Here is a 26,895-nt window from a genome sequence, read left to right as displayed (position 1 = left end):
GAATTAATGTTAAAGCCTCATCTTTTCTAATTTATTCTTACCTTGCTGCTAAAGCTATTCTAATCATAAGTCTGACTCCTTTTTTTTACCTCCTCTCCTTTACTCCTTTGGAGATTTCATTTTTCCAAGAATGTCTAAAAAAAATGCTTTTATAATTCATTACATGCACCTCTCATAACACACCCACTTAAGAGTTTTTGGAAAATATAAAATGGCTGAGGAATTTGTGAGTTAACCTAAGCCAGTTTAGCATCTGACACTTGTCAGTTCCTTTTAAAACATCAGTAACCTTTCTTAGTAGTAGGTAGGGACTATATACCTTCTACATAACTTCACCACTAGGTGGTATGGTTACAATGAAAGCAAATCCAGCTAATTCTTTCACTTTATAAACTTTATTAAGAAGTACATAAAGACTCCTAACTCTGGGAAATGAACTAGGGGTGGTGGAAGGGGAGGAGGGTGAGGGGTGGGGGTGAATGGGTGACGGGCACTGAGGTGGGCACTTGACGGGATGAGCACTGGGTGTTATTCTGTATGTTGGTAAATTGAACACCAATAAAAAATAAATTTATTAAAAAAAAAGAAGAAGTAGTCACAATTGGGCCACCCGGGTGGCTCAACAGTTGAGTGTCTGCCTTTGACCCAGGGCATGGTCCTGGGGACCCGGGATCAAGTCCCACATTGGGCTCCCTGCATGGAGCCTGCTTCTCCCTCTGCCTGTGTCTCTACGCCCCTCTCTCTCTCTCTCTCTCTCTGTGTGTCTCTCATGAATAAATAAAATCTGAAAAAAAAAAAAAAGTCACAAAACAATCAGACAGCCTGTTCTAAATATGATGAAGGTCATAACCCAAAGGAAGATATATTGTGTTTGTGACTACAGGATTAATCTTTTATTTATATGAGACAATGGAGTCTTCTTTGTGGGAGGAGACACCACATAAGACCAAATGGAGCTCTATGTCTAGAATGCCTCTGTCCAGTGGTACTTTTCTGTAATGATAGAAATGCTGTATAACTGCATTATCCAACATAGTAGCCAGTAGTCAGGTATGGCTATTGAACATTTTAAATGTATCTAGTATGGCTAAGGAACTGAATGTTTATTATTTTAAATTTAAATGTAAACTAGCTGTATGGGGTTGGCATCTATCCACATATTGGACAGTGCTGGAATAGAAAGCTGTTCCATTGGTGTTTGGCTGCTAGAATTGCCAGATTCCAAAATTCTGTTCATGCAGAGGCTGTAGATATGATACAGTCTTTCTAGTGAGCATCACTCATTTTTTAATTAAACATTCCTAAAATTTTTTATGATGACTACGTTCTTGGTAAAGATTTTGATACAGTTACCTCTGGAATGTGGGTTCCTGATAAAGGTATTTCAAATGCCTAGGAAGTAGATTAAAATTAAAAATATATATATAGATACATTGTTATACTGCATTTTGTTAAATATATAATCACCCAAAGGTAACTTTTACTAAGATTTTGGTTTATTTTCTTCTAGTAATTTTGTATATTTATTTCTATATCATTTGGGTTTTTTCCATTAAAAAAATCTTTGCTAATATTTTACATGGAAAATGGGATTTTAAAAAATTCATTAGATTAAAAATTGCCTGTTATTTTGAGCTAGCTCTGCCTCTTCTTTTGTAAACTGTCTTTGTATAAATTGTGAATGTCCTTACATAAAATGATTCTTTCCCACTTCAGGTACTGTCTCTGTATTTCTATATTTCTATGTGTATGTAATGTTTGTCACGTACTCATTAATTATACCTGCCTTAAAAGAGATTTTCAGTGCATTCATAGTATGGGCTGCTCACCTTACTATTTCCAGTGCCTTAGATTTCAGTAAATACTTGTTTAAGATTAAACAAAGTTGAGAAGCAGGGCATCTAAGTCACAACTACATGCTTATCTCTACCCAGTAGATTGCAAGTAAATAAGTTTTTATTTTGTTTTACGTTTTTTCCTGCCAGAGAAGCTAGATGTAAACTTCAGGAATATGAACTCTTTACAGGTTGCATTTGACTCACTGGCCAAAGTAGTCAAAAGCTAATAAGAGTTAGGTTATTGACATATATAAATAAGCGGAGGATTTTTAGAACATAATCAGAATAAAATGTTCTCTTCTGCTCAAATAGTTGCTCTGAATAATAATGTGCTAATAAGTCTTCTGAAAAATATAAGAAGTGGAGAAATTCATTGTATACTTGTTGGTGTGTTTAACTAAAGAGAGAAACATTTTATCAGTGAAATTATATTGTACTTCATACTCTTAGCTGGTGCTAATTATGGTGTTTTTCCTAAATAAAGGATTTTTCACTTTCTGAAGAGTCACAGTAAAAATTTTTATGGATTTACTCCAGCTCTGTTACAGGGAAAGGCAAACTTGCTCAATAAAGGTCTATTTAGTAAATATCTTAACCTTTGCAGACCATAAAGTCATTGTCACAACTACTCTGCCACAGTGCAAAAGCATCCATAGACAATATGTAAATGAATGAATATAGTTTACCCATCTCTACTTTATGTCTTTAACTAGAGATTCAGGCAGTTCTTGAAGAGAGAAATAGCCAAAATAGGATTCAAGATGTTGTGACTTGAATAATTCTTTACTTTGTTATTATTTAATTGAAAGTAGGAGATAAACACTTTCTTTTTTAAACTCATCAGTATTGATGTTAGGGAGTTTTTCATAGTTTATTTTTGTTTTACTTCTGATGTTTAACCATTCATAAATATTTAAAAAAAATAAATATTTTTTAGGAGAGAAAAGGGAGAAAAAACAGCAATCAGTAGCAGGAAGTGCTGACTCTAAGCCAGTGGATATATCTCGTCTGGATCTTCGAGTTGGTTGTATCATCACTGCCAGAAAACACCCTGATGCTGATTCTTTATATGTAGAAGAAGTGGATGTTGGAGAAACAGCTCCAAGAACAGTTGTCAGTGGCCTGGTGAATCATGTTCCCCTTGAACAGGTAATCTGTACAGTAAAACTTACTTTTTCATACGTGTCACTTTTTCCTACTGTTTTTCCATATAATTTTGTTAGGTGACCATACAACATGAGCCAATATTGATTAGTTCATGTGATTAATTTTAATGCAATAAATTTCACCAAAAAAGTACATAAAACTACTAAAAACTTGCAAAAGAGTTGCAAGTTAGGATCAAGTTCATGAGGATAGAAAAACGAAAGATGCATTATTTTTTCTCAGTTTTTTTTTTTTTTTTAAGATTTTATTTATTCATGAGAGACACAGAGCAAGAGAGGCCAAGACATAGGCAGAGGAAGAAACAAGCTCCCTCTGGGGAGCCCAGTGTGGGACTCTATTCCAGAACTCCAGGATCATACCCTGAGCTGAAGGCAGACGCTCAACCACTGAGCCACCCAGGCATCCCTTTTCTCAGTTTTTAAAATGTTTTTAGGTTTTTGTATGTAATACAATGTAAGTATTTTTATCATTGTTCTGTCATGGAATTTTGTTACTCAATTTTTTTAAATCACTGTTACACAAACCCAGAATGCATCAACCTAATAAGTAAGAGTAAAAAGTCATGTTTTGTTTTGTTTCTTTTAATAACTCAAATATTTTTATACTTGAAGTAAAAAGATGGGCTCATAGAGCTTGAACTTGTAATTTTTAGTGTTTTTTTTTTTAATAAAAACTGAATGTTTTGTATTTTGTTGTTAGGTATTTAAAATATGTGTATGTGTATATAGACACACACGTATGTATTTCCAGTGACAGTGGAAAAAATTAGGCAGTAATGGTTTTAATTTGGTTTTTCAAGATGTCTTCTACAGTAATTTGAGTTACCTCTTTCCTCTACCTCATGGTGCTTCTGAGATACTGCAAAGGCTGTAGACTTTTTTTTTTTTTTTTTGAATTTTTTTATTCATGGTAGACACACAGAGAGAGAGAGGCAGAGACACAGGCAGAGGGGAGAAGCAGGCTCCACGCCAGGAGCCCAACGTAGGACTCCATCCCGGGACTCCAGAATCACGCCCTGGGCCAAAGGCAGGAGCCAAACTGCTGAGCCACCCAGGGATCCCCGCAAAGGCTGTAGATTTTCATGTTAAAATAGTTCTTCTTTGTTCATTGCCAACTCCATTGCTTATTGGCTTTGTGAATGTGGATAAATCCCCACATTCATTCATTCATACTTTCAGATGCAAGTCTTTATTGGATACCTGCAGTGTACAGGCACTATTCCAGACAAGGGATATAGCAGTGAGTTAAGATGATAGATAGATAGATAGATAGATAGATAGATAGATAGATAGATAGATTTGTTTAGAAAAAAAAAGACCTCACAACCCTATGGAGAGTCAGAAAATCATGATATATAATATATTAAGTATACTATAAGTATAAAAAGTAAGTATAAAAAGAAAAAGTAGGAAAAGAATCTAGGAGTTGTTGGAGTTAGGATGATGTCATTTTCTATAAAATGGTTAGGGAAGGCATCATAAAGAAAGTGACATTTAAGGAAAGGTCTAAGAAAATGAAGAGAAGCAGTATCACTACAGCAAAGTAAAGAAGGGGAAATGTCATGCAATATGAAATCAGAAATAAGGATGTTTAATGATACAGGATCTTATAGATCATTGTAAAGACTGGCTTTATTCTGAGTGAAAGCCATTAGAAAACTGTTGAGGTAAAGGAGAAATGTGGTCTGCCTCATATATTAATAGGATCATCTGGCTGCTCTGTTGAGGGGAATAAATGGAAGTGAGATTAGCGAAGAAGTTTCTCTTGTCCTTAAAAAATGATAGACGTGGTTCATGTGTGTGCTTTTTTTTTCTTCTGTTTAACATTCGTCTTATGTAGGACCAGGACTTTTTCATGACTGCTTATGAAATTAGTTTCCTAAGAAGCCCTGGAGAAAAGTATCAGTTGATCTTGAACCAGCTCAAATTGGAAAAACTCCTCCCTTCGGCTTCATCTTTTTTGTTTCCATAACTTGCAGACTGTTTCTTCTCTTCCAACAGCTGTCATTCATAGCCTTAAGCAAAGCTATTTATGTACACATCTGTATGTAACCTATCAAGGCAGTGGTATTAAACATTCTATAAAGCAGGAGCACTTTGCCCCCACAAATTGGATACTACGCTATGTAGACTTGTGTATTTTTCTAAGGTAAAGGTCCATGAGTATCATCTGGTGCTTTAACAATTGCATCTAGCTCACCCCATTGTTTTTTCTTATACATAGTGGCTGTAATTTTTTTTTTTCTAATGTGATATTTTAAGTTATTTGTGTGAAGATCTTTTCCATGAAGACCTCTGAAAAGGAGGCCTTTTGAATTTGAGTCTTAGGTCTACTGCTGTTATTTTAAATCATAGGATTTGGGGTACATTTGCCATAACATTTGTTTATAAAACCATCTTTTATTTAGAATATGCCTTTTCCTTTTCCTTGCAGTGATAGTTCTCTTGTATGCTATTTTCTTTTAAGCCTATTGAAAGAATATAAACAACTATGTTCCTTATTTTTGCTAATTGGGGAAAAAATTAAGACATTTAACTTTCGAAGATTAAAGAAATTTCTATTCATTTCTAAAGTAAATTGTAGAAATAGCCCTGCATGTTAATTGCAGTGTATATAATGCTTAAATAGTTAAATGATCAGTAGTATATTTTTTTAATATTTGTTGAAATATAATTAGCTTGCCATATTATATTAATTTCAGGTTTGTGATTGTTTAACATTTCTGTGCATTATCAGTGCTCTCCACAATAAGTGTAGTCACCATGCAAAGTTAACTAAAATATTATTGACTATATTCCCTATGGTGTACTTTTCATCTCTGTGATTTATTTTATAACTGAAAGTTTGCACCTTTAATCTCTTTCACCTATTTTACCCATCTTCTTATCCATTTCCCTTCTGACAACAAGTTTGTTCTCTGTATTTAAGAGTCTTATTTATTTCTTTGTGTTTTAGGTCCTACGTATAAGTGAAATCATATAGTATTGTCTTTCTCTGTTTTATTTCGCTTAGCATAATGCCCTCTAGGTCCATCCATATTGTCTCAAATGGCAAGATTTCTTCCTTTTTTTTGGCCGAGTAATATTCCATTATATCTGTGTTCCACATTTATGTACATTACACACACGCACACACACCTTTATCCATTCTTCTTTTTTTTTTTTTTCTTTTAAAGACTATATTCATTTATTCATGAGAGACACAGAGAGAAAGGCAGAGACATAGGCAAAGGAAGAAGCAGGCTCCATGCAGAGAGCCTGACGTGGGACTGGATCCCGGGTCTCCAGGGTCACACCCTGGGCTGAAGGTGGTGCTAAACCACTGACTCGCCCGGGCTACCCTTTATCCATTCTTCTATCTATGGACACTGGGATTGCTTCCATATCTTGGCTATTACAGATAATCCTGCAGCAAATACAAAGCTGTATATATCTTTTTGAATTAGGGTTTTCATTTTCTTTGGGTAAATAGCCAGTGGTGGAATTACTGTATCATATGGTATTTCTATTTTCGATTTTTTGAGGAACCTCCATTCTGGTTTCCACAGTGATTGCATCGGTTTACATTTCTACCAACACTGCATGAGAGTTCTTTTTTCTCCTCATGCTTGCCAAAACTTAATTTCTTGGCTTTTTGATACTAGCAATTCTGCTTCGTGTGAGGTGATGTCTTATTATGGTTTTGATTTGCATTTCCCTCATAAATAGTGATGTTGTGTGTCGAATTGTAGAAGTTCTTTATATATTTTGGATATTAATCCCTTATGGGATATATCATTTGCAAATGTCTTCTCCCATTCCATTCAATAGGTTGCCCTTTTGTTTTGATGATGGTTTCCTTTGTTGTGCAAAAGCTTTCTATTTTGGTATAGTCCCAACAGTTTAATTTTGCTTTTGTTTCCCTTGCCCCAGGAGACATTATCTTGAAAAATGTTTCTATGGCCCGTGTCAAAGAAACTACTGCCTATGTTTTCTTCTAGTTTTATGTTTCAGGTCTTATAGTTAGGTCTTTAATCCATTTTTTATTTTTGTGTGTGGTGTAAGAAAGTGGTCCAGTTTCATTCTTTTACGTGTAGTTGTCCAGTTTTCCCAGCACCAAATAATGACACCACTCTTTTTTCCAACCATTATGTATTCTTGCCTCCTTTGTTGTAGATTTTCTGGGCTCTTCATTCTGTGCGATTGATCTATGAGTCTGTTTTTGTGCCAGTACCATACTGTTTTGATTACAACAGCTTTGTAGTATATCTTGAAATCTGGGATTATGATATCTCCAGTTTTGTTCTTTTTCAAGATTGCCTTGGCTGTGGATATGCTGATGGCTAGAATGCCTTTCTTTGCACTGGCAGGATTTACTTCCATTGCTGTTGAGGGACTTGTGATCTCACTGGTGTGCCAGCATTCATCTTAACTGTCTGCAGTTAGACTCTGCAATAGCTGCAGGTGTATAAAGGGCAAAGCTTGCTTCCTGTACATGCTGTGAAGAGGCCTCATTGCAGGAATTGTGGTTGTGCTGGTGTATAGGGTTATCGCTCCTTTTTTCCAAGGCAGTAGTCACTTTGGAGTGATCTAAACCCTGCCTGCCTGCTATGTTTGACATGATAGGATCTACTTTGGAAGGGTGCTTCCTGATGCAAGTAGATTGGGTGGTACTTGTCTGTGGTGGGGGATGCTGGGGTAGGAGGCATATGATGCTGGTAAGTTAGATGGAGCTAAGTAGCTCCTGCAAGCTTCAGGCCATCTAAGTGGGAGAGGGCAAGAAAAATGATGCTCTCTAGCACTTCTTTCTTTCCCAGAGATATTTCCTGTAGATTTCTGTCCCTCTAGCTCATCCTAGGATTAGTTAGTATATCTCCTATACATATACCTCAGGCACTTATCAAACTGCTGCTTTTGTACTGTGTCTGGTGATGACTCTTTTAGTGTGGGAACTTAATTTCTTGTCACCCCCTGGTTTTCCCAGGTAAGCCTTGCTAATTTTTAAAGCTTCTGGAGCTAAGTCCTACTGATTTTTGGAGCCAGATATCATGAAGACTCATTCTCCCAGTTTGAGTTGGTCTGTGTTTGTGATACTCCTCCTGTTTGTGGTTATTTGCCAGGATTCCTGACTGTGTTTCCACCGTCCTATCCTTTTCAATGTTCTCTTCTTGCTAGGTGTAGATGATGTGTTCTGTCAATCTCCAGGTCAGTTTCGGAGTTGCAGTAGATGTAGTTGTTTCATTGGTGTGTCCATGGGAGTAGATGAGCTCAGGTTCCTCTAACTCTGTACCTTCCCAAGAATGATAGACTCCCAAGAGTAATTTTTAAACTAAGAAATGAATCTTGCAATCTTGCATAGTATTGGAAATGACTAAATATGTAGGGAGAAAAAGAATTGTTCACTTATTTTAGTGCTAACGCTAAGCTAAATACTTTACATACATGTTACAGTTTAATCCTAGAGATGGCTCTTTAAATTTGATATCATTTTCCTCATTTTGTGAGGAAAAACAATTCATTTTTTTTAACATGTTTTTTAATTTTTATTTATTTATTATAGTCACACACACAGAGAGAGGCAGAGACATAGGCAGAGGGAGAAGCCAGCTCCATGCACCAGGAGCCCGACGAGGGATTCGATCTGGGGTCTCCAGGATAGCGCCCTGGGCCAAAGGCAGGCGCTAAACCGCTGCACCACCCAGGGATCCCAGGAAAAACAATTCAACTTTAATTTCATTGCTAATATACATGGTAGCTAAATTCAAAACCAATCTGTTTCAGCCTAAAAATTACTTTACTGAAAAGTCTTGCTCTGCTCCTTCAACTATAATGCACAGGTAGTTCATGGAATTTTTTTTTTCATGTTTATGTACAACTTCATAACAATAAAAGAATTTGGATACAGAGACAAAAATACATCTACAAGAGTAGAACATTTTATATTTATTCGCACATTAGATGTACCTTACTGTATTCTGGGTATAATAATTTAAATCTCTGTGCATCTTTAATCACCAATTTATGTTTCACACAGATGCAAAATCGGATGGTGATTTTACTTTGTAATCTGAAACCTGCAAAGATGAGGGGAGTGATATCTCAAGCAATGGTTATGTGTGCTAGTTCACCTGAGAAAGTTGAAATCTTGGCGCCTCCTACAGGGTCTGTACCTGGAGACAAAATTGTTTTCGATGCTTTTCCTGGTAAGTTTTTATTAACCATTACTTAAAACATTTTGGGAACCGTTGTTTCTCTTGTTACGTTTAGTTTAAAATCAATCTTGTGTATGACTCCAAGGCTTTACCTTAAGTGACCATTATTGAGAATTTATTATTGAGTTTGTTGAGATTGGTTCAATATTGCACATTAAGCACAACCCATCTAACCAGCACCCTCCCTATGGATGCACACATTGCATAAAACACTAGGGAGAGTTTGCTGATAATACTTACATAGCGGAAGAGTGTGATATGGATAGAGAACCAATTAATGTGCTGCAGAGTCCTTGAAGCTGTAAATTATCTCAGAATGCAGCATAGAAAGACAAAAAAAGAAAGTTCATACTTGGGGAAGAAATGTGTAATTCTCAAACTCCATCGGATAATCTACTTGCATAGGCTTTTACTTGACTTGAGGATATAAAGAAAAACTGAGTTAAAACTTGTATTTCTTGTAATAATCTCAAAGGAAGTTGCTTTTCATTTTGCTTGTTTTTTCCTATAAAATGCTCCTGAGACAGATAAAGCTTCATAATATGTGAAAAAGTTTCTTCAAATAAATCTTTGAAGTAAAAGAGAAAGGATATTTATGAGAGAATAAATATTGGAAATAGTTAGAAATTAAAAGATTGCCTTTAGCTACAGGATGTAAAGATAAATTAGGGTAACAAGTAGAATCAGGTCTAAAAATTAGAATTGATTTGGAGATATATTTGTAGAAATAGCTGAATTTAAATAGCATAGCAAGGCTGATGTGATTAGATGGGCCTGCTTTTTTTAAATCCTGTGTTAACTGTGATTTTTGATAAAATACCAGGATATGAAGGATTTTAACATTGAACTAAGATAAAAAAATATAGATGAAAGCATGGGTTAATTTCCTTGAATTCAACTCCCCCTTCCTAACCAAAAGTAGACTAATCTAAAAAACACAGATTGTTTAGCAAGTATCTGTGACTTTGAATGCATGTATATGTCTTGAACTTTGGCAGATTGGAAACCATAATGATCTGTGCTCTAAGAATCTTTCATGTTAATCTAGGTGTTAGAAAAATCCCATTTAGAATCATTTCTTAAAGCAGCATGATGGCTTTTGGTTCTTGGAGCCTTATGATCACCATTCTGCTGCCATGGTATCAAAACATTTCCCCAAATCTCAAACTTGGGGTTCATCATCATTTATATACCTGACAAACCTGAAATTCTATTGAGGTCTTAATCACTAAATTGGAATAGAATGACAGTAAAAGTAAACTTTCTTTTAAGATTCAGCATGCATTTTTTAAAAAAATGCATGTTCGTTAATATTTGCTTCTCTATTTAAACACTTAAGATTTAGTATGTTTTAAGTTTTATTTTCTGATGTAAATTGTAGAGTTATATGTTTAGAACTAGAAGAAATAATCTACTTTAACCCACTATTTTACAGATTTGGTTTGAGGCCCAACAAAATTTAGCTACTTGCTTAAGGTTATATAGGGTTAGTGAAGAGATGAAACAATAAATGTGCCTGAATTTCTAATACTGTAGCATTTTTGTTTGTTGATGATTGCTTGCTGTGAATTAATATGGACTATTTCATTAATGAAGGCTTATAATTCTTTTATTGCTATGATGGCTTTCATTCCCTTATCTCAAAGAATTACCTGGTATTATTTTAGAACTAGAATCAGGTTTATCTGGATGCTTCTGTTGAGTAAAGGAAAGTCAGTGACTCAGCATTAAAGATGCTAATAGTCCAGTATGAATTTCCTGTCTTTACTTTTTATCTGTTTGGCTATTTATGTGTTTATATTTACATTGTTCCCAAGTCTGGTATTTCCTGCAAATTTGTAGTTTCCCCTTGTGCCTCAGCACATGAATATGTGAAGAAGGTACAAAAAATAGTTGTAAAGTGAAAAAAGCAAAACCCTAACTTTTAAAATGGCCTATGAGGTTATTTTCTTATCACTTATAATAGCTTAACCAAACTGAACAGGATCAAATAATTGGTAAATTTTAGGACATGAGGTCTGTTAATGCTCACCTTGCTTATGCTTCAACATCAGTTGCTTCTGTAGCAGTAAATCTGAAAGGAAATAACAGTTACTACTACACAACAGGCCATTAGTTTTGCTGTTCTTTTTTTTCCTTTTTCCAGTGAGAGCCATGATTTATCAGTGCTTTATTTTTCAGCATCTGTTTTACATTTTAAAGCTTAAGGTGTCTGCTGGTACATTTTGATGTTCACTTGATATGCTCAGTGTCTGGAGACTTACATTTCATGTTGTATAAAGTGTGGTATAGAAATTGCAGTTGGGGCTCAAACATTTGAAGCGCGATTTGGCCTTGCAAAGGCTTTTTACCCTAACAACTGTTTATTCAAGCTACAAATCCAAAAAGTACATAGAGTTTAGAGGATGCCAAATAATAGAACAATGGCTAGAAACCCTCCCCACCCCAGTACTTTTTAAAATTTTCAATGTGTGAAGCTATGTATTTTAGTATTTAAATGTGGTAACTAGTCCCAAAAGCACTAAGCAAAAATAACTTGAAAATAATATTATAGCTAGAAGACAATGGCAATAACAGCCCCTTTTTGACAATGCACTGTTTTTGTCTAATAATAGAGAATTTGTATTCAGACTTCTGAATAAGCATGAACAAGATCATGCTTATTTCTATTAATATTGAGCCTTATTAATAAGTATAAGTTAATGGCTAATCACAAAGCATGTATGATATATGCAGGAGTGTTGAATTTTTTTTTAAGATTTTATTTGTTTATTCATGAGAGACACACAGAGAGAGAGAGAGAGAGGCAGAGACTCAGGCAGAGGGAGAAGCAGGCTCCCCACAAGGAGCCTGATGGTGGGACTCGATCCCAGATCACCAGATCACACTCTGAGCCGAAGGCAGATGCTCAACCGCTGAGCCACCCAGGTGTCCAAAGAGTGTTGAATTTTTTGATCCATTTATTATTTTAAAAAGTAAATGTCTTAATTTCATTTTTCAAACTTGTCTATATTAGATTCTTCCCTCCAAAACTCATTTTATCAGGTTCCTCTGCTCAGTTTTCCCAGAATTGTTCTTATCAAGATCAAACATTACTCTCTCTGGCTAAATATCCATGTCTAGTTTTTAGACTCTTTCTTAATTAACTTGGTTTCTGGCACCACATTATCCTGGTGGTGATCGTTGGCTGCCCTTTTTATCTGCCTTTGCTGATTCTTCCTTACCTCCCTGACCTTTTAACATTGGAGTATCCCAGGCCTTGGCTTTTGACCCCTTCTCTTTTTCTTTCCACAGTTGGCATCTTCTATTTTCCTTTCCATGTTCGTTTTCTTGGATGTTTTATCCAGTTAATTATCCAGCTCCCTACTAGATATTTTTACTAACCTGTCCCAAGGGAGAATACTTATCCCATCTTTCCCCTAGAATTCCCTTTTTCCATAGTATTTCCTATCTTAACTGACAGGAATTCCATTCTCTCAACTTCTTTGTATTTTCTCACATATCTTCTCCTTCAAAACGTCCTAGTAATTGCACCTTCTGGGCATATCTAGAATCATTCGTATCTACACCACTACCACTTTGGTCCTGGTGCCAACATCTCTTATTGGGAAGTCAAAACCTTCTAACTGATTTCCCTTGCCCTTCTATCTATTTTCAGTGATAGCAGGGAGATTGATGTAAGTCAGATTGTATTACTTCTCTACTCAGAACTATTAGAAAGCTTTTCATTTGATCCCAGAGTACAAGCCCAGATTCTTACAATAGCTTCCCATTATCTCTGTTAACCTTATGTATTCCACAGATCTTTATTGATCATTCCAGTTGAGCCACTGGCTCTTTCCCCAGTTAGCTACATGGCTTGGTCCCTTATCCTATTGAAATCTTTTAAAATGTTATCTATTTTTTCTTTCTTCAAAACACTTACCGTCATATAACGTACTATATACATTATTTATTGTTTGCCCACACAGAAATGTAAGCACCATGAAATCAAGACTTCTGGTTTTTTGTTTTTTTTTATTGTGGTGGTTATTCACTGCTATATTCCTAGCATCTAGAAAAATGCCTGGCATAGAGTGGGAGCTCAGTAAATTGGTGTATGAGTAAATAGAAAAGAACATACTAGTAAAACATGGGAAAAGAAAGAAAGAAAGAAAAGAAAGAAAGAGAAAGAAGAAAAGGAAAGCAAAAGAAAAGAAAGAAAAGAAAAAAGAAAAAGAAAAGAGAAGAAAGAAAACAGTATTTGGAGAACAGGTCTGAGTGTCTGCCTTCATTATTGTCAAGATTATTCCTCTCAAACCACCAAACCACTTTTCTCTATTGATTAACTTTTAAAATTAATTGACTTCTTTTTCTTTTAGATTTTATTATTTGAGAGAAAAGGAGAGAGGGCACAAGTGGGGGGAGGGGCAAAGGAAGAGGGAAAGTTAGAGTCATCGTCCACCCCCCACCCCTCTGAGTAGGGAGCCTGACACAGGGCTCAGTCCCAAGACCCTGAGATCATGACCTGAGCCAAAGTTAGTCAGTTAAGCGACTGAGCCACTCATGCACCTCAAATTAATTGACTTATTTACAAAGTTATACTTTAGTTTTTGTGCCACAATTGTCAATAGTTACAGCTAATTGTATCTCAAAAACTCAATCAAACATAGTGTAATTCAGTTACTGTTAGGCTTTTTATGGACATGGCAGATACCAAAGAGAAGCTGATAATCAGTGAGCATTCTGTACAAAAGAATGGCCTAATTAAAACAAAGTTTCTGGTCCTTAATCCAGAATTGTTAATGCCTGGGACTTTGGAATTTGTATTTATTGCTTTTTGTAGGTTTTAAATTCTAAGAAGGTGGTCACAGCTTTTTACATCTGTAAAAACTCCTCTCTGAATTATTCCCTATTCCCTGTATGCTTTGTTTACAATGAGTTGGCCTAAAATAGTCTCTGAGGGATTAGTTCTCTTACATTATGTGTAACCGTTTCCAAATGGTGATTATTGGCATGTGTTTAGCAATTTCAGAGGCTCTGCAGTTTTTAACTTTAAGAACTTTTGTTGTTGTTATCATTGAACTTCCTTGGATAGCCATGTCAAAAAGAAAACAAAAAGAAAAATAGGAAAATAAGATTAGAAGGGCATAATACACAGGAATAATACACAGGGCATAAGACACAGGAATAATGAAAGCCTTCTCTGGAAAATATAGTTCATTAAAAAACAATTGTTTAACATATTAGGTATGTTTTTCATGGCAGTTGATGTAAACATTCATTTCAAACTTGTTATATACCCTACTAAATAATATATTATTGAGAAACATTTTGAGTAAGCTAGAAAGTTAACACTGCATCCAAGACTGTTCAACTCTTATAATCAGGTATCATAATGTGACAAGTTTTAATTATAATCTCAAAATTTATTTGTCTGAATCATGGTTCATTCATTAATTAGTCTTGTAGCTACATTCAGAGTATTCAGGTATTGAATCTGGTACGTTAAAAGCAACAGTCAAGCTTTAGAGGTCCTTTTTAGTAGTTTCTAGTTTATATTTAGTTCAAAAGTTTGTTACTGGAAAATTATTAGTTAAAGCTTTCAGATCTTGACTCCACAGTGCTGGGTGACCTGGGAACCTTTCTGAGGTTCATCTTTTTCATCTATAAGAAGTTTTTAATGGTATCTATTCTGTGTGAGTTTCATGAGGTTTAACTTTTGAAACACTTCGCTACCTGCCTGGTATTTTTAAGTTTTTAGCTGTTACCTTTGTGCATCAATTTCCTCATCTGTAAAATGCGGGTAACTAATAGTATTTATGGGAACATTTTGTGGCTCCGTTGGTAAAGCATCTGCCTTTGGCCCAGGTCATAATACCAGGATCTTGGGATCAAGCCCTACATTGGGCTCTCTACTTAGCAGGGAGCCTGCTTCTCCCTCTCTTCCCCACTTGTGTTCTCTCTACCTCTGTCTCTCTCAAATGAATAAATAAAATCTTAAAAAAAAAATAGTATTTATACAGTGTACTGAGAGGATTGAATGAATAAATATATGTAAAGCACTTAGTATAGTGGCAGGCCCATGATAAGCACTATGTGTTATGTATTATAAATATTATTTTCTGTACCAGTTTAATATCTTCCTAGATCTGAGAGGCTTAATTTTGTGCTGCATCACCATCCTTTTTGTATTTGGGGCTTATGTCTGCATTTAGCAACAACCCATAAAATCTATGATCTTGATAATCTGAGATTCTCTGCTTCTTGAATTAATCCATTATCAGTTTGGTAACATCTTTTGGTGGTGGTGGTGGTGGGGGGGTGGTAGGAATTCAGAGTTAGGACTCAGGCCTCCCTGAATAGTATCTCTATCTCCAGCTCTCTAGGATTATGGGATGCCCACTTCCTTCCCTACTTGGTCTGTGTACAAGGAAAGTAGGATTGTGTTTGTAGACTAACAAATGGTTTAGAAACAAAAAATAAAAACTTGTAGATAATTTATATATTGATTTTTTTCTATTCTGTTTATTAATTAGTTCTCTGTTGTCCAAATGCCCTTAAAAGAATAAGAAACATCGTTATCTTTTATACTAGTCTTTCAGTTTTAGTTTCATTGTATGTTCTTCTAGAATAGATACATCATTCAATGAACTATTCTGTCATCTCTGAAAACCTGCATATCAAGGACAGTTTTGTATCTTCTTGCCAGTTTCATGGCAGTTTCCGAAGCACTGATAAAGGACAAAACCACTGTGGCCAATTTACTCAGTTTTGTTGTTCCTGTCATATGAAGTAGAGAATAAAAACTAGTTTAGATAATAAGGTGTAATCAGAATATAGAATATAATTAGTTCCAGTAATGTTAAAAGTTTCTTTTTAAAGTAGTTCCAGAAGATTTGAACTTGGTAGTCACTTAGAAAAGATCTAGAAAGTTACATATCTGTCATTATTGAATTATACTTCAGAGAAACTTTTTATTACCTTTGGAAAAACCATTTTTATTTCACACTAATGCTGGAGAGATATGTTACTTTTCATAGTTTCTTGAACTGATTGTTTATTTCAAATGTCATTGAACATCTCTAGCTACTAAAATGATGTTATGTCAAACTTTACTTTCTACTTCTTTATCAGTCATTAAATAGAGGGATTGTCTGATATATTGGTAGCCCTTAAGTCTAGACCAGATGTATTATTCTTCAACGTATTTGTCTTTTGTTGACTATAGACTTTCAGTGTGTGTTATGATAGAGAGAATGGGTTATGATCCACATGTAAAAATGTTTTTTTTTTCCTAAAGGATAGTCTATCAAGAGGCAAGATGCTATACTAGCAGAATAAGGGTTTTGCTGTCAAATTGTAATTCCATTTGTTGATCATGTAATTTTGAGCAGCTTATCATCTCTAAACACCAGTTTCCTTATATTTAAAATTAGAGTGTTATTAATGTACATTGCATGCAATAGTATATATTTCTCATGTTTGGAAAATGCTTGTACTTGTCTCCTTACTACCTCTGTCTCTCCATCTCACCAAATGGAATGGGCAGTAGATGAAACCCAAAGTAGTTATTTTATTTAGCTAGATAGTATGAACAGTTAATCCATTCTACAGTATCAATAAGAAATCTTTAAGCACAATAGCAGCAATCTCATCATTTATATTGTACATTGAAACAGAGTAAAGCATAAGCTACTTCTGCCACATGTAAAAGTATAACACATAAAATTACAATCTCATCTCTTCACAATTTTTCTGCAACAAAATGAGTATAGTATATTTTTGTTTTAATAATTTGGAGGATTCTTTTAGCTGTATTACTACATGCAAAAATATTTTTGTGTGTGTACATATTTAGTTTTACAAAGCAACTACACTTTTAATGTTTAAAACTAAGCATCATCTCTCCAGTGAAACAAATAAAAATATTTTAAATAGGAACAAAATTACAATAGAGAATATCAGTTCCAAATAAGATCCTACAGGTTCTGCTGATCCGTCAGCAGGGTTCAAGTCATCATTAGGAGAGACTTTTGTTTTAAGAGGGGGCCTAACCTTAAACTGTAAGGGTGTCCATTAAACATCACAATTAAACATGCCAAAGGAGAAGCCATGTTAGGAAATGACAAAGTATTTTATTTTACCTGTCAAAAATATAAACTGACATCACAAAAATAAAGTAAATGTTAAAAGTTAGTGTTAAAATTCTGATCAGGTCTAAAGATCAAAAGATGTTGCCTACACAGTTCACTATGGATAATTTATTTAATATGTTAGCTATGCAACTTTTATTTTTTCCTCCAATAGGAGAGCCTGACAAGGAGCTGAATCCTAAGAAGAAGATTTGGGAGCAGATCCAACCTGATCTCTACACTAATGATGAGTGTGTGGCTACATACAAAGGAGCTCCCTTTGAGGTGAAAGGGAAGGGAGTGTGTAGGGCTCAAACTATGACCAACAGTGGAATAAAGTAAAATAAATTAAAATGCTTCATTTACTGAAATACATTGGAGAAAACTTTAATAACAATAAAAAGAAATATATTTGTCACTTGTACCTAAAATATAATTGGCTTTTGTGTGTGTTATTTCTCTTGTAGACTTGACAGGGTATATGTTGTTTTTAATCGGTTAGTGAAACATTACATTCTTACTTACATTAAACGAGTTTGTGCTCATTTATAATGTAGGAAGGAAATCAGTAACGTTTTGTGATGATTTATTTTTTAGCAGGGATATTGGTTAGCTGATTGTTTTTCTTGATATGTTTAGATAACTTGAACTAGATGAACATTTAGAATCCTCTTTGTAGGCACATGGTGCATGAAATTCTAAGCCCTTAGGTTTTTAGTATATTGTGTATCTGTATTATAAATGTCTTCTCCTCTTTAGAAATGACAAGCTAGAATTTTTGTCAAGCTTATTAACTACTTGTATTGTTGAAAATGACCAGCTGTTGCTTTTAGAAAGCCAAACATCGTAAAAGTAGGAGATGTGAACATTATTGTTATTGCTTACTGGGATACTGACAACTGTATACTGAAGGTGACTTTTTTAAAAGAATGAAATTTTCAACTGTGTACTGAACTTTTTCTTCTATTTGACAAAATAATTAGTAATAAATTTTGACTATAAAGAATAAATATATTGCAAAATGTTACCAATACAGTTTCCAATAAATTGATGTAAAAGCATCAGACTACCTTTTTTTCTAGGTGATTATAAAGATTCTTTAGGTACCTAATTAAAGATTATTTGTAAGTTCTTACCTTTAGAAGAGCATTTAAGATCAATATATTTTGATTTTTCAAGAAAATTGTTATCAGAATTAACATACATATATATTAAGGTGTCAAATGCCTGTTTTCACTCATCTACAGATACTGTAGGAACCATGAAAATTAACATAGGAATTATGAGCTTTGAGGTTGACTAGCCTTGAGTCAACTGATAGTTTCGGCTACCAAAAAGAAATACATCTGTGGAGGTAGGAGTATAGATATTGTTTAAAAGAAATTTACACAATATTCTGTTTATTGCCTCCAGTAAGTAGGAGAGGCAAAACAAAGAAATTGAACAACCCTGCATGCCAGATTCTAAAAGGTGTAATTAAATTTCATTTATTTAAAAGTCCACAGAGTTCTGGTAGCCAGTTTTATCTTCTTTCTGAAAAAATAAATATTAACAGAACATCAATACCAACTGTTGACAACTAAATATAGTAAATGTCAAAAGTTATTTTGTACTCAGGATATATTATTCTTTTGGAAATAAGACTGTGACAGAGTTTCATGATTCTGTATTTTCCAATTTTTCCCAATTACATTAAATTTCTTTAATATAAGGAATGTTTTAACTACTTAGATAGTTGGAATATTTATTCCCAATTTTTTAAAGTTACATAAAGCATGAATCAAGTTATCAGTGCAACTTCATTATTAGTCATTGTTTTTACAGAAAAATAATTCTGGTTAATTTTTATTGCTGGGATAAGAGAGCTCTTATGGAATCAACAACAACAAAAAATGGCATTGTTCATGAACTGGACATAAACCTTTTGACTTTAACTGGTATTCAGCCCTTTAAGGATTTCAAACAGAAGATGATGTTAGGTCACAGCCTAAACAGTTAGTGCCTCTTGACTTCTATTTATGTTTTGGTAACTATACCAAAAAAAAAAAAAAAAAAGTTGACCCTCCCTCGAGATGTTTTCTTTTTTTTTTTTTTTTAAGACTTTATTTATTTATTCATGACAGAGAGAGAGAGGCAGAGACATAGGCAGAGGGAGAAGCAGGCTCCATGCAGGGAGCCCGACATGGGACTCGATCCCGGGTCTCCAGGATCATACCCTGGGCTGAAGGCGGCACCAAACCGCTGGGCCATCAGGGCTGCCCCTAGAAATTCTGTGTATTCTTTTGAGATGAGTCATCTTCAGGACCTGTTGATTTTAATATAAAATTGACATTTTTCCCCGTTTTGCTTTTACCAAGAATACTAAGTACTGTATGGATATAAGAACATTAAGTGCCCACCAAACAGATACTTCATTGTTGCTTTTTTAAAAATATATAAATTCCTATTTAGCCTATTTACAAAAATATTCAGAGTAACTCATGGAAGTTTAATAGCTTGTCAGCAAGGTAGAGGATGTGGATAGGCACCTGTATAGCAACATTAGTGAATTTAACCACGTCCAAGAGTTTTGGCCTTGGCTTTGCAGGTCCAAAAACCTGCATTTGTAGATGACTCTTAGAGATGCTAAGATATCCATATAGTTTAGTGTTGGTTTTGAAGCCAAATCACCTACCTAGTTTTGATTCCTGGCTCTACAACTTAAATGTGTATGTAAGCTTGAGCAACTCTTTAGCCTTTACTTTACTCACCTCATTTAAGGTGGGTATAATACTTACCTCATAATACCTATCTCAGAATTACAAAGATTGTAGGAGTTAGCACCAACAAAGTACTTAAGATAGTTCCTTGAAAACAGTAGATATATATTATGTTGATATTACTTTATGGTAAGACATACTTACTACATTACTGAAATTTACTCTTATTCATGTGTTCCCACTGAAATCTATTGTTTAGATATTTAGATACTGACCACTCCCATTCATCCATACCCTTTGACTGGTTTAGTATTAATGATAATTTTAAATAGTTTTGCAGGTTTTTTTTTTTAAGATTTTATTTATTTGAGAGAGAGAGAGAGATCATGAGCAGGGGGAGGGGCAGAGGGAGAAACAGACTCCCTGCTAAACAGGGAGCACAGAATCATGGCCTGAGCTAAAGGCAGATGCTTAACCAACTGAGCTACCCAGGCACCCCTAGTTTTACAATTTTCTTAGACTAGGAAGATAATATTTCTATTATGTTTTAGCTTAATATAAATAGAAGCAATTCTGTTTTTAAGTTCTTGGTCAGTGGGGAAGCACTTGGCTATTGTGTATAACAAGAGCATTAAAGGGACATAAGTATATTATACCTCAGCTTTCCAGAGAAATTATATGTTGAACCTTTATAAATATAAAAATATCAGAAGTACTCAGTATTAACTATGTACTTTACATAAATTGTGACAAGTTCTGGTTCTAAGTGCTATGCAGCAGTGTGAAAACTAAAACTTTACCACCAAGATACCAAATAAAAACTAGGAAGGAAAATTAGTATAATTCAACTAACAATAATACTACAGATTGCTGTCCTGTGGGGAAAGCTTTACTCTCCAAAATTTCTTGGTGTTTTTTTTTTTTTTTAAGATTTTATTTATTCATGAGAGACACAGAGAGAGAGAGAGAGGCAGAGACACAGGCAGAGGGAGAAGCAGGCTTCATGCAGGGAGCCTGAGTCTGATGTGGGACTTGATCTCTGTCTCCAGGACCACACCCTGGGCCGAAGGTGGTGCTAAACCTCTGAGCCACCCGGGCTGCCCTGCTCTCCAAAATTTCAATTAAGAAATAAACTATGCCATTCTCCAACCAGAGTTAGAGGGAATATATTAATAATACCTCTCTTCTTCATGGATTTTATTATAGGATTATGATTAAGATATTTAGTGCTTTATAACTAACAAAGTACTTGTATACATTGTGCCTATTTCTTTCTTAACTCTGTTGAAGTAGACCAGCCATTTCATTTTACCCCAAAGAACCAGCAGAAAAGTCAAATGCCTGTGGTAAGGTATAACTGGCTGAAACCTGATCTTCCAGCTCTTACCAATGCTGTGCTCTTTTCCATTATAATATGCTTTTCTTCCATGTCAGTTAAATGTCATGTGGTTTCTTTTATTTGGATGAGAAACTTAACTTTGTTTAAACTTCAGGGAATGATAGTGATAAAGTCCCTAAACTCTAGTAGTTCATGTAAAGAAATTAGGATGACTCCATTAGTAGAGTATTTAAGAGATTCTAAAGGAAGAAGCAAGATCACTAAACACTCCTTTGGAGTGATTGATTACAAAGATAACTTATCAACCTTTTTGTTGTCATTGCAGAAATTCTTAGGATTAACCTCTTGGTAAAACCAGACTGCTGGTGCTGGTAGCAGTTCCCTTTTTAAAAAGCCTTGTGCCTTGATCCTTTGATTATTGCACCATTGAGAGCCCTGATCCTGACACTCTGTCCCAAAAGCCAACCTATGACAGAAGTCACTGAATTCCAGATAGATAGATAGACAATATGTATTTAATCCTGGAGCAACTCTACAGTTATGCTTCATTTGCAGTACTACTTAGATGATAACTCCACAATTTGCAGTAATAATGAAAAGAAAGATAGTCGCTGATGCCTCTATACAAACCAATATGCCTCTATACAAACCAAATCTTCGGATACCAACTTGTTGGAATAGAAAAGAGTTAGTGACTTACACATTTTTGCTTACTGTACTTTTTATAGTTAAGGGTTTTCCTTTGGATAAGTCTTGGCAGAGATAATTCATAGGAGTATAACTCCAAAAAAAAAAAAAAATTGGAGAAAGGACCCAGAACAGTGAAATAATTTGAAAGTGAGCCATCTGGAATTTTGGAGTGTGAATTAATTATTGTAGATTATATTTTTTCACTCATATGTATTCCCTGGTTTAATTTTTTTTCTTCTCCTTCCTTATTCCCACCCCCTCCTAACACACTATTCCCAGTTCTCTGGATTTTTGAGTAAAAATATGTGTATAAGTGTTATTTTATGTCTTCATCAACATCATTTCCTATCTGGCAGGCTATTGTCCCTAGCAACAGCAGCAGAAACAAGCCTGAGGCTTAATAATTGCAAGAAAAAAAGAATAATCCTTTTTAATGAACGGGCTAGATACTCTTCTTGCCTTTCCCATTTCTACATAATACCTAATATTGTTCAAATAGCAATTATTAATGTCTGCTCATTGCTACAATGGCATTTTTGAGATGAGCCTTCATATCAAGGCTGCTCTAATAAAATTTTACATTTGTTTTTGTAAAATTGCCTCATTAGAATATTATACATCCCAGTAGAGAAACGCTCCCAATATATATTCATCCACTTAACTTTTCATCTCTAAGATTGCTTATTTGTCTGATACTTGTTAATTTAGAACCCATTCAGCTTTTTATAGCTGGGGAATTTGGAAAGAATAGTGCAGGAGTTATCCAAAATCAACACCACAATTTGATTTCTCTTTGAAAAAGATTAAGAAAAATACAAACTAAAAGTCACTTTCAGTAGGTTTAGCAAAAGAGAATGATGTTGGTAGAAATATTCTATAACCTCAGTTTTCATATAAAGGATAACATTTCCTCTTAAAACAGCACATGCATTGGGAAAAACTTCAGGTGCTTGTGAAAACACTACTTTTTAAAATAAAGTTTGAAAATTTGGGAAATAGCAATGCCACTTAAAAACATTAGCCTTTTGTAAAGAATTATAATATGCCTGAAAATCAGTAGAACAGAAATCTTTATGGAAAACATGGCACAGTATAGATAAACATAACTAATAAAAAGTATGAAATTGCTAATTGAGGTAATATATTTAGAAGAATAAATCTAGTAAAAGTTAGAGCTAGTGAGTATTAGAGATGAATCACCAGTGCCCCAAGATGATATGTGCTAATGAGACTCTAACCTCAGCTGCACAAAAATATCAAGTATATTATCTTCCAGTCCTCCAAAAGTTAACACTTTCAAACACAAAGTTCAATAGAGATTTTTGCCTTCCAGGTGAGAATAGCATACAGACTGGGCCTCTGAAGGGACATAAGGAAAGATTGCAAATTATAGACTAATGGGATAGGTGGCAGGATACCAAAGATGAACTTTCTGGACATCCTTTCTTTTACCTAAAGCTAATTTTGGTAATGTGGTTCTTTTGTTGCAAGTTGTAGTTATCTTCAGTTACAGTGAGTTTATTCAATGGATACACGTGTACGGTTATCCAAAAAAAGCCAAACACCACAACTTCCTCCGGTAGAGTACAGCACAGCAACAAGATGTTCACTTCAGTGTCTCACCATTCTTGTTATTCAATTACCTGACTACAAACTAACAAATTAGTTTTTTACATCCACTACATCCCAGGTGCCCTAAGAGGACTTTTGTACAGAAGGGGCAATCTGTCAGGGAAGTCTTTAATTAAATGTCTTAGCAAAATCTGGTAATAGGGGGAAAGGAAAAGCATTCCAAAGCCTGCTTCCCTAGGGAGGACATGGGAAGAAGAAAGGGATTAAGAGCAAGTGAAAGTGTTCTAACGGTCTATTTTAGTAGGCCAGGGCAGGATGCTGTGTGGAAAGATCTTGGTTAGGGAAATAGTTATTACCTTGTTATCAAACAATAGTGATTGATTCTGAACTCAGGAACAAGGAAGTAGTCCTTAAAGCGTATCAGTTAGAATAAAACTTTCAAATTACCAAGGATCAGTGAAGCTGATTTGGTAAAGGAAAAGAAAAATGCAAGAAATACAGTAATATAAAATAATTAAAGGAAGATGGAGAAACACCCTGGATACTTGCATGGGTGAGTCTTCAGTAGGAAAAGGGTGAAATATTTAATAAAAAGAGAAAATATAATTGGCTTCTCATCTGGAAGGAAGTGAAACTAAAACCATATCTTGTATCATGAACATAGAAATATATGAGTATAAGAAAATTCACAAATTTAGTTTGGCAAAAGTTCTCATAAACAAAATTAAGGGATAGATAATAGAATTGAAAAAGAATAGCAACATAAGAGACAGATGGAAGACTGATATCTATAGCATACATAGAGCTCCTCTATTTTGCCAAGCACAGTGTTAAAAAAAAATTTAGTGACACTTGTTAAAGGTGGTAAGGGAGGAGCACCTGGGTGGCTCAGTGATTGAGCTTCTGCCTATGGCTCAGGTCATGAGGTCATGAATCCCACGGTCCTGGGATCAAGTCCCACATCAGGTTCCCCACAGGGAGTCTGCTTCTCCCTCTGCCTATGTCTCTGCCTCTGCCTCTCTCTCTATGCCCCTCATGAATAAATAAGTAAAATCTTAAAAAAAAAAAAAAAAAAAAAAAGTCAGGGAGACTTCATTCAGGTAAAAGGACTACTGCAGTGGGATTTTAGAGTTAGGACAGAGACTGGGCTCAACTCCAAATGTAGCACAGGCAAGTGGTTATTTACAGCCAAGGAGAAGAGTGAGGATCAGGGGTCACTTGGTTGGAGGATTAGGAACCTGATCACATACTGAGAGTGGAGGGTTCTGGTTAAACTAACTTACCAGGGTTCTTGTGGAGACTAGATTTTATCAGGAAGTGCATAGGTGGGGCTAGAAGTTTAAGCCTAACTAAAGTTTTGGTCAAGTAAAGAATCATTGTTAAGAAGTAATCCAATAGAAAAATTATAAAAAGGACAAAGTGTGAAGAGGCAATTCATAGATGACCAAATCTAAATGAGTAACATTTCTAGAGATAACTCTGGAAAATGCAAATTAAGATGATTTTTGCTTTATCAAATGAGTGTTAGCAGTAGGTATTTAAGATAACAGGGTAGATGGCAAGAATTTAGGAAAAGAGTACTCAAACATTGGTGAAAATAAAATTTCTTGTACTATGAAAAGAAAATGGGTAAGATATATTGAAATTAAATTGTACATACACTTCAACCCAGAAACTCCACTCTTGGGGATTTAACTTACAGGGAAAAAGTCAGCATTATATAAAAATACATATACAGGAATAGTTGTTAGAGCATGACGCTGGGTGGCACATCAATAGAGAAGTAGTTGCATAAATTGTTAAAAATACACCGAAGTGTTAAAAAAAGGTGAATTTAAGCTACATTTTATGTTGGAGGGGTTTTTATGAGGTGGTATTAAGTGAAAAAAAGATGCTGTAGTGAGTAAAATATGAAAATGTTTTTTTTAAAAGACCAAAGTCAGAGCATCTGGGTGGCTTAGTCAGTTAAGCGTCCAGCTCTTGATTTAGGCTCAAACTGTGATCTCAAGGTCGTGAGATGGAGCCTTGCATCAGGCTCTGTGCTGCACTTGTAGCCTCCTTAAGATTCTCGATTCTTCCTCCCCACCCCAAATAAATTAAATAAATACATAAAAATAGACAAAAGTCCTCCATATGTTTATATATATATATGTACTCTGCGATTACTTGGACTTACAGAAAATAGGAACGGTGCATATCATGCTCTGTTGACATGAGCTCTCTCTAATTGGCTGATGTGCATGAAGAGGAGAGATGGAAGGAGAGCGGTAAAGGCGAATCAAAAAAGCAAAATACAACTACTAAAATAAAGTCAAGTATGTAATATCACATTTAGGGAGTTATTTAAATAGATATATATATACAAATTTATATAATAATAATAAAAATAAGTAATTCAGGTCAACATCACAGAAGTCTTCCTTTTTGAAACTGGAGGCACCTTTCCTCTATTAATCATTAACACCAGGCCAGTCTTGGAGATCTTGAACCCTTAATGTTCTGCACAACTTATCTTTCTTGAAACTAGTATTTATATTCTAGAAGAGTTAACTGATATCACATGAGTGAAGAATATGAAGGACTTAAAACCTGCATTTTCCCCTCTCTTCAGCACTCACTTCAATTTTAACTTCTGAGCCTCAAATCTCATTCTTTGTCACCAAGTGACCAACCCCTGGAGAAGTGTCAATTCCTGTTTGGTTCTTAAATGAGTCCCATTGTTGAAGCTTTCACTTTACAATCCTGGACCCATGATAGAAGGGGCACTGCAGAGAAATGAAGAGGGATATGGTTTCAAGTTGGAATTTGAATTATGCTTTCTCATAGAAGCATTTTATAAATTTTGGTTATATAGGCTTTCTAATACCATTTGTGCTGGAGTTCAGGTAAAATTAAGCATTAAGTAGGCTTTTGAAGGCCTAACAGAATAATCACCAGCTATAATTCTGTTTCTAATATGAAATACAGTGTATTGCACACTTAAAAAATATGAAACCAAGCTGTTTGTAAATTGGGAACTATCCTAGTGAAAGAATTTTATAAGTTCTAAAGCTCATGTACAAATGTTAAACATGAGGGTGATCCAATTTTGATTTCGTGGTAGTCTTGGTTATTAGTGTTGACTAGAATTATCTTCCTTCCATCCTACCTGCTGTCTTGGATACCATCCTGGAGCTCTCTACAAAGCCAGTGACTAACCTTCAAGGTAGAGAAGCTGCTTCTTCAGCCAAGGCTCTATTCATATTTGGTTATTAAAATTGTTACGTTATTTCTGCTGTAAGGCTTG

At 34.9% G+C, this 26,895-nt stretch overlaps 1 protein-coding gene across 3 annotated transcripts in view; it reads left to right on the top strand.

The window, feature by feature from the left end:
• AIMP1 (aminoacyl tRNA synthetase complex interacting multifunctional protein 1) overlaps positions 1-18,370 on the top strand; it is a 36,567-nt gene extending 18,197 nt beyond the window's left edge. For all 3 annotated transcript variants that reach the window (XM_026017619.2, XM_026017617.2, XM_026017618.2), the window contains exons 5-7: positions 2,776-2,987; positions 9,018-9,186; positions 17,485-18,370. In XM_026017619.2, coding sequence (XP_025873404.2) covers positions 2,776-2,987; positions 9,018-9,186; positions 17,485-17,651 — 548 coding nt within the window. In that variant the 3' untranslated portion in view covers positions 17,652-18,370. The remainder of the gene's footprint in view (positions 1-2,775; positions 2,988-9,017; positions 9,187-17,484) is intronic.
• The last annotated feature ends 8,525 nt before the right edge of the window (positions 18,371-26,895 follow it).

The sequence above is a fragment of the Vulpes vulpes genome, chromosome 4 (assembly GCF_048418805.1).
Source record: "Vulpes vulpes isolate BD-2025 chromosome 4, VulVul3, whole genome shotgun sequence".
Lineage (NCBI taxonomy): Eukaryota > Metazoa > Chordata > Mammalia > Carnivora > Canidae > Vulpes > Vulpes vulpes.
This window is presented reverse-complemented; position numbering and strand designations above follow the sequence as displayed.